The sequence below is a fragment of the Lytechinus variegatus genome, chromosome 10, assembly GCF_018143015.1.
Source record: "Lytechinus variegatus isolate NC3 chromosome 10, Lvar_3.0, whole genome shotgun sequence".
Classification (NCBI taxonomy): Eukaryota; Metazoa; Echinodermata; class Echinoidea; order Temnopleuroida; family Toxopneustidae; genus Lytechinus; species Lytechinus variegatus.
Genome location: NC_054749.1, coordinates 16,175,065 through 16,198,005, shown reverse-complemented (window position 1 = coordinate 16,198,005; position 22,941 = coordinate 16,175,065). Strand labels below are relative to the sequence as shown.

The 22,941-nt window shown below is 35.8% G+C and overlaps 1 protein-coding gene across 1 annotated transcript in view; it reads left to right on the top strand.

The window, feature by feature from the left end:
• LOC121422634 overlaps positions 1-22,941 on the top strand; it is a 78,514-nt gene that overhangs the window by 50,118 nt on the left and 5,455 nt on the right. The window contains exons 17-27 of the mRNA XM_041617796.1: positions 763-919; positions 2,196-2,225; positions 3,236-3,589; positions 5,506-5,601; positions 6,734-7,081; positions 10,588-10,692; positions 12,547-12,942; positions 19,162-19,263; positions 19,645-20,007; positions 21,468-21,620; positions 22,402-22,615. Of these exons, the coding sequence (XP_041473730.1) occupies positions 763-919; positions 2,196-2,225; positions 3,236-3,589; positions 5,506-5,601; positions 6,734-7,081; positions 10,588-10,692; positions 12,547-12,942; positions 19,162-19,263; positions 19,645-20,007; positions 21,468-21,620; positions 22,402-22,615 (2,318 nt within the window). The remainder of the gene's footprint in view (positions 1-762; positions 920-2,195; positions 2,226-3,235; positions 3,590-5,505; positions 5,602-6,733; positions 7,082-10,587; positions 10,693-12,546; positions 12,943-19,161; positions 19,264-19,644; positions 20,008-21,467; positions 21,621-22,401; positions 22,616-22,941) is intronic.

Below are 22,941 nucleotides of genomic sequence, written 5' to 3'. Positions count from 1 at the left end.
TGCCTGATAAATCAACTTCTACTTTCGAAGATATTGTTCTAATAAAACTATGTAAGTAGACTTACATAGTTCTGTCTTTTCATTATCGTCAAAAATTGAAAAACTACTTTTGTAAGTCTACTTACATACCTTTGCCTTTTAAATCTTCTGATTTTTTAGACAATTTTACAAAAACTGGTTTTCGAATCTAAAAAACGATTAGATATAGAACTTGAAATTTTGCCAGATGAAATAGCACATTCAAACCTAAAAGAAACACTAGGAAACAGAAAATTAAAAAAAATGATTTGCACGGTTTTGCCAGATCATGGCCGACGAAGGGTCAATGAACGTAGTATTACTGTACGCATATCATTATATGAATGTTGTTTTTTGTGAATGATTATTTTATTGTATGTTTCAAAGTTGGCACTGCTGCTATATTCAATTGCATAATGCAGGCGAGACTGCCAGAGGAACTCCACTTGTTAACATCTTTTTATTGGACTCCTCAAATGGAAGTCTCACAGAGATCGTCCAGTAAGCGCATCTCATACTTCAGTGAACCCTGAACTTTAAACCTTGGGTTTGTTAGTTTCCCCTGAATTACCTCTGCATTTTAAAACTTAGGGAGTGCTTTTCTAAGCTCAATTAAAATCTAAATATTCATTTTGGGCGAGGTATTGTTGGTTTTGGGGTAATTAGTCGTAATTTGTCTTTATGATGGGTTACTAGTCTAGTTGTTATTAGTATAATCTTTTATTCTTTACATTTTCTTTGAAGGGTGACAGTGGCGGCCCGTTGGTGTGTGAAGGCGGAGACGGCAGATGGCATTTGGTTGGTGTAACCAGCTTTGGAAGGGGATGTGCAAGACAAGGTTTTCCAGGCGTTTATGCAAGGGTCTCTAAGCTATTGCCTTTCATCCTCAGCATTGTGGAAAGTATGTTCAAGATTTTGATATTTTAAGAAATGTATTGAAGACTTCACATAGTTCCCCTTGTTTGAATGGGGTGGCTGCATTAAATTGTGGGTGAAGAATGTAGAGGACCTCTCTCACTAATTAAAGAAGGATATTGTGAAGCTGCCTTGTGTATGGAATTTAAAAAATTATGAACTGGGCTCTGCTAAGCGTTGTGTATAAATGATGACTGTATGATATGCAAAATTTTAGTTTAAGGTCAAGTCTACCCCAGAAAAATGTTGATTTGAATAAATAGAGAAAAAATCAAATTGGCATAATGCTGAAAATTTTCACAAAACAGTGATGTGCACAACTCAGCTGCATGCAAATGAGACAGTTGGTGATGTCCCTCACTCACTATTTTTTTTGTTTTTTATTGTTTGAATTACACAATATTTCACTTTTTACAGATTCGACAATTAGGATGAACTTGACTGAGCCATATAGTATTAAACAATGTTAATTCCACATGTTCAGGGCGGGATTAATCGTTGTTTCACTTGGCAATGAGGAGAAAATTAGAATATTTCACATAATAAAATACAAAAGAAATAGTGAGTGGATGACGTCATCAGTCTACTCATTTGCATACCCACCAGGATGTATATGTAACTGTTTTGTGAAATTAAGCGAAATTTTGAAAAATCATGACTTTTTTATTTTACATCCGATTTTGATGAAATTTTCAGTGTTATGATGGTTGGCTTTTTTCCTTTTTATTCAAGACAACTTTTTGTTGGGGTGGACTCGTCCTTTAATGAATTGTCTAACTTGTTATGCCTGTCAGAATCATGTCAAAAATGGATGAAGGTAATTCACTGGGTAATTTGATAATTTTCTGTCAATAACTGGGATATATCCATTTGATTTGCTAGGTCATTACGATTAACTTGCATGCCAAATGAAAGTACACAATTTTTCCTGCGCACGCTGCATCTCCCTACACACGCGCTCTCCCAAGATCATCGCGCAATTCGCTGTATTCAATATTTTTTAATTCAGACTGGAAATATGATACATGCAATGAACTGCAATAGTCCAATAATTAAGAATTCTTGATCATAGGTAAATGTACTTCCTGAATTAATATAAAGTAGTTCTTGAATAAATGTAAAACACACATCTTGATCTTGACAATCGTCTGACATGAGATAAATAATAAAGCTAATGATTTTGTATATTTTGATTTGTCGATTGTTTTATGTAATTGGCTACATTTTTTCTCTTTCATTTTTTCCTCTCTTTATTATTGCAGGTAATACAGATACTGCTCCCTCATCAACAGGTATTGTAGTGGTTCAGCATTTCCCACACCTTAAATTTACTATAAAAAAACAGGAATTGAAAACTATTGTTGCACGATATGAATATTGCACAATACCAGCAAGAAATTCTTCAGCCAAGCCAGCTTAGCCTTGGGAAAATAACATGAATGAGTTTACAACTGATGGTTTCATACTGCCTCAAATTTGTCATTTCCAGGTATTTTCTGATTGGGAAATTTGCCCAAATCTATCCCGATCAGAAAATACCAGGTAGTTTTCCAATGTGGAAGCAAATTTTGTGTAATATCCCCAAAAGAAAATACCTGCTAAATAGTAGGCAATGTGAAAGCAAAATACAGGAACTTTCTTAGCCCAGCATGTAGTTGGGCTTGGGCACCGTGGTTGGATGCTCAGCTGGCGATTTTGAATCCCGCACCTTGCCTGCTTATCAGACCATACTGCGCATGCCCGTTACTTACTTCAGAAAACTTACTCAGAAGAGTATGTTTTGGGGCGATGTGAAAATGCGGAAACAATTGCCAAGTATTTCCTAGCCTGAAAAATTTCTTCTATTTTAACAGGGAATATCTTGTGATCGATGCTGTTTGAAACCAATTTATAAGGCAATTTCCAATGCTATGACATACCATCTGCTGGTCACTAAATCCCATTCTAATTTGAATGATCTATATCCAAATGGAGTCAAGTCCCCCATAAAAATACATGATAATTTGCAGTTAACTGATCAGGGTCCCATCTTACATAGAGTTGCAATTGATCCAATCAACCATAACTATGGAAAGCCAGCAACATCAACACCTAAAATGCATGTTTGAAATATTTTTCGAGGATATTGTGCAATATTTTGTAGATAAAATTATGACATCTTTAGATTTCCATACAGATGAGGTTGATCAGATAAAACATAACTCTTTGTAAGACGATCCCCTGTAGTGCATTGTAATTAGCATCAGATGTATAGTTGATGAAGGTCAAATTGTTGAACATTCTTATTCTAACTTAAACCCAGATTTCTATCACGAAGTAAGCGAAGGAGCTAGCATCCAAATCATGTCGCCAAACTTCCCTGGTTACTACCCACCAAACGTTCAATATCGCTGGTTCTTCACCAAGGACAATGAAGACCTGCCTTTTTACATCACCATCTTGGAATTGTCCTTAAATTACTATGACTATCTTGTGGCAACAGCAAATAACCCAGAAACGAACACCACATCCAACATTTTCTACAGAGGATACTACTCATATGATTATGAGAACACATTCCTGGTTAATGATTCAGAACTGATTGTTCTCTTCTCATCGGATGAATACTATAGTGATACAGGATTCAGACTTGAAGTATCCTTGCTGAACACATCAGGTATGTTCACTCAGTTGTGTAGAAGCTAGGACCTCTTTATGGAATTACTTTTTTTCCATAACCTCTCCATTTTCCAGGAAAAATGCAGAATGCACAAGATTCAATGTATGTCTCTGACCTCATCTATTATGAAAAAAAAGTTCAGAAACTCCACTCAGTATACCAAGGGAATCCAAACATAAATGAAGAAAAGTGTTTATAAAAATCCAGGGAGAGAGAGCACAGATTTGAAAGAGTTGATGGATGAATATACATTTTAGAATACCCAAAATCCACTTGAAAAGTGCTCATTTGGCACTCCGTTCATAATTAAGAGGAAATAACTAAAAATTGTGTTATTTACCATAATGCACGAGGAAATAGCAAATTGATGAGAATGGCCAATGAAAACAAACTTTTGACATTTTCAGTATCTCACAATTTCAGCACACAGGCCATTCTCTAAGTTAAACCAGACTTCAGAATAGAGCTAATTGTGTCTAAAAAAGGGTCAATTGTTATGCTATGGTCTGCTTCATCATTGACCTGCAATGGCCATTTTCTCTATTTAGATCAAATTAATTACTTAAGATTGTTGATGTGTAATGAAAGGTGACTGGAACAATTTTTTGCAGGTTAATGTTGGTATTGGGATGACTGTAATTTATATTTTTAAAAAAGTATTTTAATATAAATTTGAAAATTCATTTGGTATTTAGCAGAAGCAAGCAAAATATCAGGTGAAATTGACGACATGTACATTTGGTTTGTTGTTTCAACCAAAATATGTCACAGAAAGTTACTTCATTTGGTGTTTTATAGAGGTGGGATGAATTTGTTACTTTGGTTACGAAGAGTACCAATTATCAGAACAACTTTCTTTGTACTGGCTTGTAATACACTTTAATCAGTTCAACCAACAAATGCATTATTAAGCTGTATATAAATCAAGATTTCTCTCAACACTCCTGATAATATGCCGAGAGGTGTGAAAAGATTTTGAATTCTTACTCTTTAATAAAATGTGTTTGGTCTGTTTCTCATTTTCCTTCTATTTACATGTCTGTTCATTTCCATTCCTTTTTCACCTGTTGAGAGATCAGTGCATATAATGCACAATAAATGAACTTTACAATACATTAATTCTCGATGAATTACCTCTACATGTTTTGAAGTAAGGCAACCTGTCAAAATTTGATGCCGTATATTTTAGCTGGAATCCCGATGTGAGGGATTTCATTGTTTTATTGTTGCTTTCCTGCAGTTACCATCTTTTTGTGACCGATGAATTCTAATAAAAAGCTGCTAAAGATAGATTGCACGATCCCTGCAGGAAAGGCACAACTCTGACTTTTGATGAGGTGCCTAAACCCTTTGAACCCTACATTAGGAGCAGCTGTGACCTATATCCTGAATTATTTGCACATATCCCCAACGGCATCTTCCCCCCTCTAGTACCCGGGCGGGCCCAGCTGAAGTTGTTTAGTGTCTTGTAGACCTAGTCTACAGACAGTAATGTAAGATTTAGTGTCTGATTTATGTTCAAATTCAGTGTATTGACTTTTTATGTCAGATTTATCAATAGCTTTCCTGTAGTCAGCCGTGTATTACACTGTGTATTACCACACAAGCCACCGTAATAGAAAAACATATTTCGGCCATTTTTGATGCTATAACCTTTCTGAAATCGGTACCAATCTGGACTGAAGTTATCAACTTAATATCCCTACACGTACTAGAAAGATGACATCATTTTTAAAAGATCACCTGACATTTAGAGCCAAATGTTTTTCAAGTCACATGGCTTCAGGCCATACCGGCTTATCGGGTATGTGTGTGTTCACTAGTTGGGTTCAAAGGGTTAAGGCATGCGTAAAAACGGATCTTTTAGACTGGAAAACTTAATTCACTTTGATCGACATATTAATTTTTTACAGGTTATTTCTTCTGCGATGGGAGTGCGTGGCACAACCGTTCAGTGCAATGCGACTTAAATTTCGACTGTGATGATGGGACTGATGAAAATGGATGTGGTAATTATAATATAAATATCTTGATTGTACTACTAGCATTCCAATTAAAAAAATGATGCATGCATTTCTGTAAACTTCCATATTAACTCATAAGATGAGAGAGAAATTGCAGGTTTATGCCTATTGGTGTATGCTGTGTTACTTGGTATTGTACAGTGTCTTTCCTCCATTAGGGGACACTTCTGTAGTCTATCTGTAGTCAAGCTTTGCAACGTATATGTTTGCCTTGAAGGGGAATGAAACCAATGAAGCAAGCTATCATGTATGAAAGCAGAAAAAGGAACGAGTAACATATATTACGTAACAAACCTGTACTTACTTTGTTATTTGCAGTACTATGTGTAAACACAAAATGTATGAATGTATCCTTACTGATCTGTATATGTTTTATTGGAAAGTATCAATAAAATACTATTGAAATATAAAAAAAAACGAGTAACATATCAGTGGAAGTTAGAGTAGAAATGGACAAAAAATAAGACAGTTATGAAATTTTCAATGTCAAGAACAATAATAATATGGAGATCCTTCCATTGGCAATGTGAGCAAGATCTGTAATGTCATGCAAGTACAACTTTCCCCGTATGGACACTGAAAATGTCAAAAAACATCTCTATTTTTGCTCATTTTAATGATAGAACAAATAATTTACCCTTGATACATCGCTGTGCAATTTGTTTACCATGTCCTCTTACATTGTATAAAAAGGAACACCTGATCTTGCAGCAGACTATATTAAAGGGAAATTTAGGGGATATAATTGTGTATTAAAGTATTTGGAAAATTGTACATCTATGACATCACAGATCTTGGTCGCATTTCCAATGGGAGGATCAACATTTCATTGGTGATCTTGATATTCAAATGCTCATAAAAATCTTACTCATTCAATTTTCCTGAAAAGCTTCATTGATCTATCTTTTTTTCTCTTCAATATAAAATCAACTGGTTTCAAAATTTTCATTCTCTGATAGTTGGAAGAGTTTTCATAAAAAAAATGGAACAGATAAAACAAACTTCACTCAGTAGATCTTAATAGCCTGACTGTTTCAACTGTTATTGTATATAATTTTCTTCCTATATGTGTGGGTATTAATTTTATCAAAATAATTTTCTTTTATGTGTGTTTTAGATATTGAATTAGCAGTTGGTGAATCAGTGAATATAACATCAGACTATCATTCAAAAGGTGGCTATGTGCTATGGAAGTTCAGTACGTCAAACCGGGCTTTTCTGATCGAACCATCATATCATTATCTAAATTATGGCTCGTACCTCACCTTTGGTTATGGACATGACCCAAACATCAATGGCACCAGGATGTTGACTATATACTCCTATGATGACACCTATTATACCATCTTTCCAGAGTCAGCTCAGTTCCACTTGATGAACAATTCGCAAATGTTTATTGAATATAAGTACTCGTATTACAGTTACGATTACTTCAGTTTCCAAATCACTTCTGTAGATGGTGGAGGTATGTATCATTGCAAAGGATATTTTGTGCCATTCAAGCAGGATGATATACAAATAATGCACATTTATGAGTGGCAGTGCAGTGCATTCAAGGGTAATTGCAATATGCAATGTCTCGAGGCTCTTTCGCCAAGTGCTTTTACATGTTATTGTGAATACCCCAGTTGCCTTCATCTTTACGAACATCGCAAATTTAAAATGTGCTTTGTTTTGTAAAATGGGTCAGCAGTATGAATTTGTTGTGGAATGGTTCTGTCTCCAAATATTCATAGATTGGAAGAAGACGACCCATGAAGCAATCACACTTGCTTTCTAGGCATAGCAGGTATGTGCGCCTATAAAGTGAGTACATAAAAATCCTTGCCATAGCCCTTTCTCCGAAAGAATGCATATTTCACATAGCGTCTCAGTTTTTGCATGCTATGCGTAAAATGATGCACCCAAAATACACAGCTTGGAGGTTGTGTAGAATTGAAGCATGAACATGTGTCTTGCATACACACTCACCATTGGCTACAACCTTGAACCTGTTTTATGATAGAAATGACTCATCTGTAATGATACTTTGTTCTTTTTGGAGGGGGCCTTCATTGTGAATTTTGTTTTAGCAATAATGAAAGCCAAATGTGACACAAAACTGTAACTGTCGATGTGCAATTCATCAGAGCACTTACCTCCCAAACTGTTAAAAATGTATGGAAATGATAACTACAAGACTTTTCTTGCCAAGAAAGTAGGCCTATGGGTGAAGAACCAATTAAACATGAGAAACATAATGCATGATCAAAGTTTCTACATATTTGGCTCTCCAAAATGTTAGCACACACTGAGACTATACAGTTTGATTTAAACCCGAGTTCGATTTGAACAGGCTTTTGGGGAAAATTTACTTTCTTATCAAAGTCAGATGGAAAATGATAAAATTATGACATTTCAAATGTTGCTTATTGATCAACACCAGTTGCATTCACAAATTATGTGAAATGTATATGAGGAATCCAATGACATCAAACACTTGATGTATTTTCTATTAATTGTGATGCATTTTAATCTTTCCATCTAAGATGTAAAACATGCTGTGACTCCATCATGAAAATGTGGAATTACAATGATTTTATTTTTACACTTTATGCCATTTTGCCTCTGGTATCATTGCAAACTTCTGGGATTTTTTACATTCTGCATGGCAAGTATGTATGTACTAAAAAGGCCTTTAACTCTTTGTGTCTTGTCCTGTAACCCCCTCTTGCATTATTCCGGCAGTGAACCCTTCTACGTGGTATAAAACTCTGTCATTTAGACAGCTATAACCTTTATCTGAACACTTAGGAAATGTGAAGTAAACGTGTAGTGTTTGATGGGCTTTCTTGTCATGTGTGAATTTATTACATACTAATGTAATAAAGCATTGCAAATTATTTTATTTTTACTTTTCTTCTTCAATTTCCATCAAAACTGTAGCACTTTTTATTGGTTCTTGGGTTACTGGCACGATTCTCTTTTGTATTCACCTGAGAGTTTAATACACATGTAATTATAATATTGCTAATCTGACAAACTAAGACCATACTACAGTGAATAAATAAAATAGAGTAGATCTTTGACTAGTCTCAGAAAAAGCACCTCTTATATATAGGTTGGGGAGGGCGGGGTAAGTTGTGACACTTTTTGCATTTTGCATGGTAGAATTGATATGACTCGTAATATTGTAGAAATAAGTACCATGCGTTTAAATTTGATTCTTGGGAAATCTTTTTCACCTATATATAACTTTCTACCCCCACACTGAAAGTCATTGTGAAAAAAATGATGTCAAATGGCTCAACTTGCCCCATCTGTGGGGTAAGTTGTGCCACCGTCTTGGGTAAGTTGAGCCACTAAAACTATGTACAAAATGTATGCGGGAAGAACTAGGATGTCAATTTTTCATTTAAAGTATTTTCACTTGCTAATTCTCTATAAATACTAACATCTTCTGAAATTAAAAGAACTGTCATGTGAATTAACTCCCTTCTGCCTACATATCAATGGCTTTTTACTTTTTTTTTTATTCTTTTTTATTATACATCAACATTAGAATTACCATGGCTCAACTTGCCCCACGTTGATTTGGCTTGAATTACCCCAGTCCAAGCTTATTGTGATATTTTCACATCCACAAATTTCTTATGCATTCATCATGTAAAAGACTATGACAAGAATGAGAATCCATACCTGGACTAACAATATTGTTCTTATTTCTATAATATATTTAAAGACATGTGTGGGTAAAAAACACTTATCTATTTTACTTCCTTTTTTACTTTTTAGGCTGAAATTTGTATTTTTCCCTCTAAAAAATTACTTTTTGTTTCAAAATTGAAAACAAAGTGGTGGGTTCAAGGTTATTTAATGGGTCATCAATATATGCCACCACCAGAATGTCTGACTCATTCATTATTAGATATGGGGTGGTGGCTCAACTTACCCCGCCTTCCCCTACTCTGTATCATGAGGCCTAACTCCTAACAATGAACCTGACAGTGGCATTGTGAGGAGGATTTTATTGATTCTTTTCCTTTTTTCAATGAACTTCCTGCGTGTGCTTGAGGATGTGTTGATTTTTTACACGTAAAAATGTAGACAATCTCCTACTAAAAGGATTTGAAAGCGAGTGTATCCAAAACAAACAAAACTTCAAAAACTACAAATCAGCGGACAAAGGGGCATCAGTAGGGAAGTGTGTGGTTGTGCAGAAATGCGAACTAAATGCATCTACAGGTGTGCAATAATACGAATGTAACGCATGAAGAGCTAAATTCTGATATGGCCATTAATGCACTTAGAAAGATCTATACGTTAATGAAACTCATGAAATAGTATACTAGTAGAAGGTATTTATACAATTTCTACAATTAAATTGGTAATGTACCTTAAGAAAAATTGATTTGAATAAAAAGAAAATTCCAACATCCAACACTGAAAGTTTCATCAAAACAAGAACGTTTACTACATTTTGAAATTTCGCTTAATTTTACACAACAGTTGTATGCACATCCTGGTCCGTATGCAAATGACGGCACTGCTGACGGCACCCACTCACTATTTCTTTGGATTCTATAATATGAAATACGAAATATTCTGATTTCTCCCCTTTGTCATGTGAAATCAAGTTTTGTTCCTATAAACTGAACAGGTGCACATTTGTATATCACTGAGTTGTGCTTAATAAACTGTTTTGAGAAAACTAGATGAAACTTTGAAATATTATAACTTTCTTATTTTACACCTGATTTTTATCAAATTTTCAGCATTATGGTCATATTTTTCACTATTGATCCAAATCAACATTTTTCTGGGGAGTACTTGTCATGACCTTTAACAAATCTGGGAACAAACAAAGCTCCTTGTTGAAAACAAAACTTTGCTTTATTAATATCATGATGCTTATATATCGTTTCAGCTGTGAAAAGATTTCCATTGTGTATTCAGCTCATCGTTTTAATTCATGTATCATTTCTTACGCAGACTTTGAATACTGTGACATTGAACCAAGTACTGAAGCTGTCAAAACAGAATCCCTGTGCAATGGAATAATAGAGTGCAAGAATGGCAACGATGAATATATGTGTGGTAAGGATGAATGCATAGTTCACCTTGTATCAAAACAGAACAGCAATCAGTTAAAATCTGATATACGAGCATTGTATTTTTTTTTATTTCCACTTCAAAATAAAAACATTTCATTTATTACATATAAATACCAAAAAAAGGTAATACAAACATCTATTGGTGTGAGGATCAAAAAAGCTCACAAAACTGCTTTTTGGAAATGATCCTCACCAACATGCAAGACAAAAACGGGATTAAACTAAAATATATTTTACGATATGAAATTTTTAAGTTGGCTACAAATTATTTGGACAAAAAGCATGATTGATGCTGCATATTCCATCAATAACATCCTTTGGTGTTATTTCAGCCCATTCTGTTATTGTTTTGGCACTCTGAGGGAGGTGTGATGACAGGAGTTAATCAATCAAACAAGTGCAGCAAAAAACACTTTTAGTTTATGTAAATGGTTGTTGCAGAAATTTAAGAAGTTTTACTGTTTTGTTGTTAAGATGATTATGCTTCTATGTGGCTAGATCCACATGTTATTATCTTTTTATACGCCCGTCCTAGACGGGACATATTATGGTATCAAGTTCGGTATCCATCCATTAACTTTTTCTTGTAAACACGATAACTTCGGTTTAACTGAACCTAGGCTTATATAATTTGGTGTGTATGATGCTAGCATGGATCCCAGGAAGCCTATTAAGTTCAAGATCACAGTGACATGTTTTCATCTTACCCTTCTCAAGTCCTTGTTAACACGATAATTTTAGTTAACTCTTCATGCGTTCACCTGTAAACCCCCTGTGTGTTGCATTATTTTAGGGTCTCATTCACATTCGTGCCATGAGTCACAGACTCCTAACAATAAACCTGGCCATGGTATTGTTTGTGAGGAGGGTTTATTGATTTTATCCTCTCATTTTTTCAATGAACTTCCTGGCTGTGATCAGGATGTATTGATTTTTTGGGAAAACTCAATGATTCTGTAATTTGTAAACTGCGATAATCCCCCGGATAATCCGTCGAACGCTAAAGTAATGTCGCACGCGCGATCGATTGGTACACATGTACGGTATACAAAAGCGTCAGGCTATACATTGTAGCTAGGCACACTCCGGGGCATGCAATTGTTCGATAAACAATGGGACAGGGGACGTCTATGGGAAATGTGTGGTTGTGCAAAAATGCGAACGAAACACGCCTACGGATGTGCAATAATGCGAACGTAACGCATGAAGAGTTAAACTTTACCTAGGCTCACAGAATTTGGTGTGTATGTTACTAGCATATTTCTCAGCAATTTTAACGATTTTGAGGTCAGAAGGTCAAAGGTGAAAACGCCACCTTTTCTTGACCAATAACTCAGTTTTCTGTGTCACAGACAGGCGTATTATGTGCTCGCCTTAGCGACACTCTTGTTAAGATTATGATTATGCTCCTATGTGGCTAGATCCGCAACATGTTATGATATTTTTCATTACTACTGTAATTGTAATTATTGACAATGGTGATAATGATGATAATGATATTGATAGTCATAATAATGATAATAATGATAATGATAGTTACCATCGTCATAATACAAACTATCCAACAATGATTGCATATTTTAATCAGTATAAGAACTTCTGAAACACATGTAACCAATTAAATGCAACAGTCCATATACTGATCTCCCATTTAACGTAAACTATGGTGGACATTAGAGCAATCCCAGTAAGTGTTTTGAGAGGACCACTTTTTCAGGTGTTAAAAAAACAGTGAACGACAGTGTGTAAATATAGTAAAAAGGATGGCGGGCTGAAATCGCACCATAGGATGTTAACCAACACTTTGAATTTCCTGTCTTATTTGTTGCCTTGTCAGATCCATTTGAAGTATCCCAAGGAGATGTCTTGACTCTTCAGTCATACGGAAGTATATATTACTCCGGATATCAGGCAACATTTGTAACTTGGTCCCTCATTGCCCCTGATGATACCTATCTCGTGCTCCATTTCACAATCCTTGCCATCGCTCAAAATGATACGTTGTGTGTAGGACAAGGAAATGATGCTCTAAATGATTCATCCATCATTAGCTGCATTTCAGTATTCAATAGTCTGGGCTATTGGTATTACTGGGAAGATGAACCTAACGATGTCTACGCCAGCGTTGTGACTGGTCCCACCTCAAGCAGTCTTTGGGTATGGTTTAACTCAACATCTGATTATGAACGAAGTGCATTCCAAATCCTTGCTTCAGCTGTATCAGAAGTAGATGGTTAGTACTTTTTATCCAAACACATTTTGTTTCGAACAAAAGAAATGTAGGCACCATGTGATGACAATTTTTCACAGGTTTGGATGGCTTGAGAAATACTGGCCACTTTTTACATGAGCTGTCAGTGAAGATTACTTTTTAGCGCTAAAAATTTGCATGAAATGTTTCCTTGGGTTTCTTTATACTGTAAATCTTTATAGTAAATCACCGACACATTCAACTTGGTAGTGAAATAGGTCCAGTTGAACTTTGAACTGCTTGGCCTAGCTGAAAATTCGGTGCCAAGGTGTGTGATGAATGTATGAATGGAGCATAAAAAATGTATTGTTTACATGTTCCAAGAAATACAAATGTTTTAGCAGTACATAAATGTTAATTTCAAACATATTACCAGGTGTGTTTTTTTTAGACTACAGCATGAGAATCTTAAATTCCATTGTAATTGTTGCATGGTTCCAGGCACAGTTTTGAAATTGTTGATTGTTTTGTCTCACCTGTGTAGCAGAGTGAGACTATAGGCCTGCTTTTCTGATTGCGGCAGCCGTGTCAACATCAAATCTTAACTGAAGGTTAAGTTTATGAGACGACAGCATAAGTATATGGACCAAGTTCATGAAACTTGGACATAAGGGTAATCAGGTTTTACTGAACATCCTGCTTCAGTTTCAAGTCACATGACCAAGGTCAAAGGTGATTTAGGGTCAATGAACTTCAGCCAAGTTGGGGGGGGTATTTGTTTTTAAGGTCAATAAACTTTGGCCATGTTGAGGGTATTTGTTGAATAATTATCCTAACTCTGTAAGTGTATTGGTCTAGTTCATAAAACTTGGACATACAATTAATCAGGTATCACTGAACATCTCGTGAGTTTCAGGTCGCATGACCAAAGTCAAAGGTCATTTAAGGTGAATGAACTTTTGCCATTTTGGAGGTAATTATCAGAGTGCTGTCATAACTTTCAAAGTTTATACATGTAGATATATTTGATAAAATGTGGATATACATGTAGGGGTAATCAAGTATCACTGACAAGTCTGAGGTTGCATGATCAAGGTCAAATCTCATTCATTGTCAATGAATGTAGTATTGTATCATTATATGAATTGTGTTTTTTTGTGAATAATTATGTTTTCAAGGTCAGCACTGCTGCTATATTAATTTGCATGATGCAGGTGAGACTGCCAGAGGTGCTCCACTTTTTTTCATATTTTCTTGCACTTTTCCTTCAAGAAAAAAAAGTGTTGGAATTTTTATATTAGCACCCAACAAAACATTTGAATTAGAATTGAAAACAATGTATTAATTAATCTGCATGCATTTAAGGACGTTCCACATTTAACCCTAAAAAGACTGGGGGGGCTGAATCAGCCCCCCCCTCGACATTTTTCGCGATAAATCCGCCGCGGGAATTTTTTGACCGCGTCGCTCACTGACTTTTTAATTTCAAGTCTCGCGCAACTTTTGAGACCAAAATTGGGGCCCCCGGGGTACGCGGTTCCAAAATTACGCAACATTTCGTAAGTGCATGCAGACCCAAAATTACTCGAAAACGTGAATTTGTGTACAAATCCAATGCAAATAGTGTTCTTAGCCAAAATTCATAAATGTATCATTATTTTACCTTTTACTGCTTAAAATCAATTAATTTTATCTTGTTTATGGTCAAAATAAATTCCCCGACAATTTCCATTGAAAAAACAATAAAAAACAAAAAGTTGAAAAACAAGGAAATACATAAGAAATTTACAAAACAATAGAATACATAAGAAAATAAATGTGATTTTGAAATTTTGTTAAAATCAATTTGATCAGATGCCTATCTAGAGTATGTGAAACAAAAATTAGCATTTCAGGGGCATTATTTATTTAATTAGAGCAAACTTATGATTTTATGCATAAATTAGCATAATTAATGAGACATGAGATTTTTTGCAGAATTTGATGTTATAGTTTTGTAGATAATGCCATGGGTAAGGCGTGTGCCAATTTTCGTCGCGATCGCGCGATCGACGGCCGAGATCATAAGGGGGGGCTGAATCAGCCCCCCCCCCCAGTCTTCTTAGGCGTCGAAATAGCCCAGTCTATTTAGGGTTAAAGGTTGATGTGCTTGATTTTTTGCTATTGAGCTTCAAAGTTCACCAAAATGGATGTTTTCAAGAATTGCGCATTCAAACGAATTTGGCATTTTTAGATGTTACCAGATCACTTCAATGAGTTTAAACCTCCATTTAAGTTTAAACCTCTTTTACTCAGTCAATTCCATGAAAATTTCATCAAATTTCAGTTAGTAATCATATCCTAAGATGGAGAATATACTTATATTGCTATTTGTTCTCTTTTTAGTCTGACAGCACTGCCAGTTCTTAAAATTGTGTGAAAGATCGAAAGGGATCCAAATGTCATCTGTCTGTCCATCACAAACAATGGCACATAACTCCCCAAATGTTAATCACTTTTCAACCAAACTTCGATGGTAGATGTACTTACGGAACCACATGTAAAACTGCAGTTAGAGGTCATATGGCGAGGTAAAAAGTCATTTTCAGGTCAACATTGAAGTTTACATGCAAGACTCTCATGACACATAACTCCACAACCGTAAGTCGTAACTTGGGTTGTACTCTTACTTAAGAGACCTGCATGTCATGGTGCAGTCAGAGGTCACATGGTAAGGTCAAAGGTGATTTTCAGATCAACTTTAAATTTTATGTGCAAGATTCTCTTATGACACAGAACTCTGCAACCTTAATTTTTCACCCTAACTAGGGTCGTAGATATACTTAGGAGATCTGCATGTTATTGTGTTCATAGGTCACATGGTGAGGTCAAAGGTCATTTTGAGGTCAACATTAAATTTTACATGCAAGACTCTTATGACAAATGTTATTCCTTCCCAGTTATTTTACAATGAACTTTTGATACAATTCTGTTGCGTGCCCTCGCAAGTCACGATATTTCTGGTTACTTTCACAAGTGGGCGAGAAAAAACATTTTTTATGCCTCGTATTAGAACAAATATGCTTTTTAACTTGTAGACATTTTGAAGGCATGAATTGTTCATCTCTCTCACTCGCTCTCTCCCTCCATTTCTTTGCCATCTCTCTCTCTCTCCTCTCACACACACACACACATACATACATACATACCTTTTATCTCTTCATCTCTCTCCTAGCTCCCTCTTCCTCCGTCAAAATAAAACCAGAAAGTCAAACCAAACATTTACAGTGCTGACATAGCGGTCTAGGAATTAGACTAGTGAAAGATGACTATAGAAGTACGAAACACTGTGAAACATTGAGATCTGAGTTTTGAGGCAAAATTCGGAACCCAATAAGTCAATATGCGTTCGTTCATACGGACATGAGAAAAGAGCTCGTCAAGAAAAGGAAACTGAATAAATTATCTAGGCTTTTACGCTGTCCTTTTCAGCCGTTCAAAGTAATATCTGGGGTAACTATCAATTTAAGAAATCTTTTTGATAAAATGAAGATGAATAAAATAGCATGAAAATAAATCATAAATGTCCAAAAATTCAAGTCAGTCAGAATTAATCCACCCCTGAGGTCAAATTTCAAGCTGCAGCCCAGCTCGTGTGATGGGCGAAGTACAGTGTAAACAAATCCCCTGAGATACGAATTGATCATTACATTGTTGATTATTTCATTGCAATATTCCAACTTCTTCTGGTCAATTTTTTCATGCTTCAAAGTTTATTTCAGGATATGAATGTTCGTTGGCAACTTTGCCATTTACAATTAATACAATTTTTTGCATGGAGACTTTCATTCACCACGCCATGTGATTATTATCTACGGTTATCAGAGCTCCCTAGCACTCGAGGACATTCTGTGGTTTGTGGAGAGGACTGAGCGAGTGCAGTTGATTCCATCTCAATGTTTCAATCCCGAGTTTGAAAGTAAAAACTCTGAAAAATTCAAACATGCCTGTCTCGTAATGTGAAACAATATCATTTTTGTCTCACCTGCATAGCAGAGTGAGACTATAGGCGCCACTTTTCCGACGGCGGCGGCGGCGGCGTCAACATCAAATCTTAACCTGAGGTTAAGTTTTTGAAATGACATCATAACTTAGAAAGTATATGGACCTAGTTCATGAAACTTGGCCATAAGGTTAATCAAGTATTACTGAACATCCTATTTGAGTTTCATGTCACATGACCAAGGTCAAAGGTCATTTAGGGTCAATGAACTTAGACCATGTTGGAGGAATCAACATCAAAATCTTAACCTGAGGTTAAGTTTTTGAAATGTCATCATAACTTAGAAAATATATGGACCTAGTTCATGAAACTTGGACATAAGGTTAATCAAGTATCACTGAACATCCTGCATGAGTTTCACGTCACATGACCAAGGTCAAAGGTCATTTAGGGTCAATGAACTTTGGCTGAATTGGGGGTATCTGTTGAATTCCCATCATAACTTTGAAAGTTTATGGATCTGATTCATGAAACTTGGCCATAATAGTAATCAAGCATCACTGAACATTTTGTGCAAGTTTCAGGTCTCATGATTAAGGTCAAAGGTCATTTAGGGTCAATGAACTTTGGCTGAATCGGGGGGTATCTGTTGAATTACCATCATAACTTTGAAAGTTTATTGGTCTAGTTCGTTAAACTTGGACATTAGAGTAATCAAGTATCGCTGAACATCCTGTGCTTATTTCAGGTCACATGACCAAGGTCAAAGGTCAATGAACTTTGGCCGAATTGGGTGTATCTGTTGAATTACCATCATAACTTTGAAAGTTTATGGATCTGATTCATGAAACTTGTACATAAGAGTAATCAAGTATCACTGAACATCCTATGCGAGTTTCAGGTCACATGATCAAGGTCAAAGGTCATGTAAGGTCAATGAACTTTGGCCATGTTGGGGTTTTTGTCTCACCTGCGAAGCAGAGTGAGACTATAGGCGCCGCTTTTCCGACGGCGGCGGCGGCGTCAACATCAAATCTTAACCTGAGGTTAAGTTTTTGAAATGACATCATAACTTAGAAAGTATATGGACCTAGTTCATGAAACTTGGCCATAAGGTTAATCAAGTATTACTGAACATCCTATTAAAGTTTCATGTCACATGACCAAGGTCAAAGGTCATTTAGGGTCAATGAACTTAGACCATGTTGGAGGAATCAACATCGAAATCTTAACCTGAGGTTAAGTTTTTGAAATGTCATCATAACTTGGAAAATATATGGACCTAGTTCATGAAACTTGGACATAAGGTTAATCAAGTATCACTGAATATCCTGCATGAGTTTCACGTCACATGACCAAGGTCAAAGGTCATTTAGGGTCAATGAACTTTGGCCGAATTGGGGATATCTGTTGAATTCCCATCATAACTTTGAAAGTTTATGGATATGATTCATGAAACTTGGACATAATAGTAATCAAGCATCACTGAATATTTTGTGTAAGTTTCAGGTCTCATGATTAAGGTCAAAGGTCATTTAGGGTCAATGAACTTTGGCCGAATCGGGGGTATCTGTTGAATTACCATCATAACTTTGAAAGTTTATTAGTCTAGTTCATTAAACTTGGACATATGAGTAATCAAATATCACTGAACATCCTGTGCGCGTTTCAGGTCACATGACCAAGGTCAAAGGTCAATGAACTTTGGCCGAATTGGGTTTATCTGTTGAATTACCATCAAAACTATGAAAGTTAATGGATTTTATTCATGAAACTTGTACATAAGAGTAATCAAGTATCACTGAACATCCTGTGCGAGTTTCAGGTCACATGATCAAGGTCAAAGGTCATGTATGGTCAATGAACTTTGGCCATGTTGGGGTTTTTTGTTGAATAACCATCATATCTCTGTAAGTTTATTGGTCTCGTTCATAAAAAGTGGACATAAGAGTAACCATGTATCACTGAACATCTTGTGCGAGTTAGAGTAGTATTCAAAGTCAGCACTGCTGCTATATTGAACCGCGTGATGCAGGTGAGACGGCCAGAGGCATTCCACTTGTTTGTTGAATAACCATCATATCTCTGTAAGTTTATTGGTCTAATTCATAAAAAGTGGACATAAGAGTAACCATGTATCACTGAACATCTTTTGCGAGTTAGAGTAGTTTTCAAAGTTAGCACTGCTGCTATATTGAACCGCGTGATGCAGGTGAGACGGCCAGAGGCATTCCACTTGTTAGTGATCTCATGGTCTTATTCTGACTTTTTTCCAACAGACTACATACCGTGCGGTGATAGCACTCACTTGTTCTACCATGTGAACCAATCATGTGATGGAGCAGCTGTCTGTCCGGAACGTGAAGATGAAACTGGTTGTCGTAAGTCTCATTTTATATTCAGTCGTTTTATGAATGAAACAGATGTGACTTCCTTTACAACCGTAATGATTTTGTTTCCCACATGATTGCTTATGCTTTGGGGAGATTAGATCCCTTTTCAAGATAACATTTTTCTTTCTACTCTTATCTTTTAAATTTGCATTTCATGCATATCATCCATGAAGTAATTTGATTAAAAAAACATTGTCTAATGCATGTGGCATTGTGAGATTGAAGCTTCAATTTTTTGTGCAGAACAAAGGTACAGAAAACTCATGAAATTCTTGAAATTTTACATTTTATTTCATGCATGTACATTGCACTGATATATTTTTAATATTCATGATTTTTCTTTTCTATTTTTTACATTGTTGTTCATAGCTCCACGGCAGATAAACTTCTCTGCTGATTCCGAAAACAGTCCTGTTACAGTTGGTATTATGTTATACTCTGAGATCAGACCAAACCTTCATATCATATGGACAGTTCATGCAGAATCTGGAGTGCTGGCTTTTATCCTCAGGGATTATAACGTGAATGATTACACTGGAGAAGATGTACTTCAAATAGGAGAAGGCCTGCTATCTGGAGGAAGAGTTCTCTTCAATGCAACAGATAACTACAACTATTATTACAAATATTACAGATATGTTGAGACAACAACAACTGATGGCTGGATTGTCTTCAAAACAGGGTCTCTTATTGGATCTTACTTCTCACTGATCATCCGAAATGGGAATATCAGTATGTTAACTTTTCTAAGATTTACTCATTTTGATTATGACTGAAACATCTTTTTGAAATGCATATAAAGGAGGGGAAATGAAACCTCTATGTCATTCTGATTAAGTCACAATTAGTGCATGGTGGAAGGTACGTAGTGTTTATTTTTAGTATACTTATGGGGAAATTAACAGTTTCCCATTCATGTCTTATTTCACTTGTCTTTATGTGGATATGTATATATCAGAGTGTAGATTTATTGCTGATTTGTTATAACTAAAGTTTTCAAAAGGTATGTAGTTGATTAAGGGGATACTGCTTTTTCTTTTCATGTCAAAAGTATTTCTAGTCATACTACAATTGTTTTGGCAAACCATTAGAGTAGACAAAAATTAGTATAACCAGAGGAAAATCTAGCATTTTATTTATACAAAATGCTTTAAACTGTCATTTACTGACTGTAATTCATGTCATATGTGTGTTTCAAATTGGATAGAGATCCAAGAATTAGTCATAAGTCAGAGTAGCATCTCTGTATGCAGCTTTTCATAGTGTCTTTCCAGCACTCCACGATGCCTTGTCTATACCAAAAAGTGAAAATTGAAATTGAAAAGATGCATAGCGCTTTTATTATGTGAGAATTCTGCTAAAAGTCTCAGCACAGACCTTTGATAAGGTAACAAAGTATGAATCAAATCAAAAATATTTGTGATTTTTGTTTTTGCATGAAACCCAGAAATGACTTAAGCCTGATTTACACTCGCATATATTGTGGTTCCTGCATATTTTGCGCATGGGCACGCACTCATGCAGGTGGGTAGCAGTGCATGAAATGCATGCCAAAATTTTCAACATAGCACGCATTAAAAGTTTGTGAACCTTTCATAAACTACATGTATGCGCAACATAGCCATGCCAATGCATGGCATAAAAATAGAAAGGTTGTGGCACAAAAATAGTAGGCATGCATTAAACGAGATTAAACGCTCAGGCTGAGGATACTTCATGCATAGTTTGCGATTGATATGTGCAAAATCGTGCGTACAGACCACATGATCAGTGTAACTGGTCCTGATCAAATAGCCATGACGAACACCATAACGTTGGAATATTTAAATTTGCGCTAGATACATTACAGGATAAGGTGTCAAGAATTTGCATGTGGGGACAGTGCATGAAATATGCACAAGCAATGCAGAAACATGTCGCAACTATGTTGTGAATGTGTCAGGACAAAGTGTGCACTGATACAGGCAAATCATGCCATGCACTGGTGTGCAACAATGCAGGGCAATGCAAGCACCATAATGCATGCGTCAACTGGGCATTATCATCGAGTGAAACTTCCAAAGAAAGCATGACGCACCTTTTGATTTAGAGGAAAAGCACGATGGGAAGTATATACTAAAATGCACTTTCAGATATCATTTTGGATCTTGAAAAGCATGAAGTATTTCACACCTATTTTTTTCTTATTGCAGCTGGTGATTTCTGTGACTTTGAACTTGGTACTTTCTGTTCCTGGAAACCAACAAATGATTCAACAAGTTATTACAGAGGACCCTGGGCTGTTACCTCAGGCAACGAATCTTACTCTCAGTATCAGGAACTTGACCATACTCATAATTCGACAGGTAAATTTGTGGAAGGTGAATTTGTGGAAGCACAGTGGTGTAGTGGTCCTGACTCTCACATTGTAATCAGAGGGTCTGTGTTGGAATCCCACCATGGCCAAGCCCCCTTTGCCAAGGCATCAATTCACACTTTGCCACTCTCACCCAGGTGCTTATCATGTGGTGGGTTTAACAAGTGTGCACCTAATAGTGAAGCGCCTTGACCAGTCGTACACATGTACATTGATAAAGCGCTATGTAAATGCCAATTGTTATTATTATTATTAATTTTAGAAGAATATCCATCTCCTGACATTGAATTTTTGAACAATCTGGAAATGCTATTGTGTGGTGGTGTGTTTAGGTGTTTGCTTATTCTTTTTCATGCAATATTGATCTTCTTTTTTTGTGGTGACACAGTACTATAGTCCAGGGGCCTGCAACATAAAGCTAACCAATCGTAAAACATTTTTTGGGCATTTGATTGCATTGACTTCAATGTATAATTGATTGCAAAAACCAAGCTTAAGATTAATTGCTAACCTTTCTATTACAGGGCCCAGATGAATATTAGAGAAAGTCATTTAAATTTTGTGTGCATATGATTTACAATGAATACTTATCAAAAATATTTTTGGGTATTGTGAATTCAGTCGTATTAAGACCACAAAATGAAACAGAAAACTGTCCTCTAGCATCGCTGAGGGTTGTCTATACCTCCACAAGTGCCACCATGCTTTTTCATTCATAATCTATTTCTTTTGATAATTTCTAAATTATTTGATATGTGACCATGAAACAGATGGCCTCTACTTATTGATGTCGCCCTCCTATTACTACTACGAAGACTACACTTTGGAAATGGAAGTATTGAGGTCTGATCCCCTTGCTGATCAATGTCTATCATTTTGGTACATCATTACCGGGAGACTTCATCTCAGAATCTCTTACAAAACTAATGGATCAGAGGCTGATTATTTCTTGCTTTGGATGAACCAAGGTCCGGAAGAACACGAGTTAGTATTTCAGTCAAATATTTTTTAAATACATTGTTTGGAACATTCATGTGAATAACTGTCATTCCATATTCATGTGCTTTTCATATAAACAATTATACATACAAATTATTTCATAATTGCCATTAAAATATTGACCCTTGCTGAATTATGATTGCACAACTAAATCACATAAAGTACACTACTCAAGTTTCTCTTTGTATTGATTTACATGAATACTGAATGATTGAATTGAACATTTATTAAGTTACCTTGATGATTATCATAATGATTTCCTCTTTATGTACAGCACCCGTCATGTAGGAATGACACATCTAAAGCTCTTT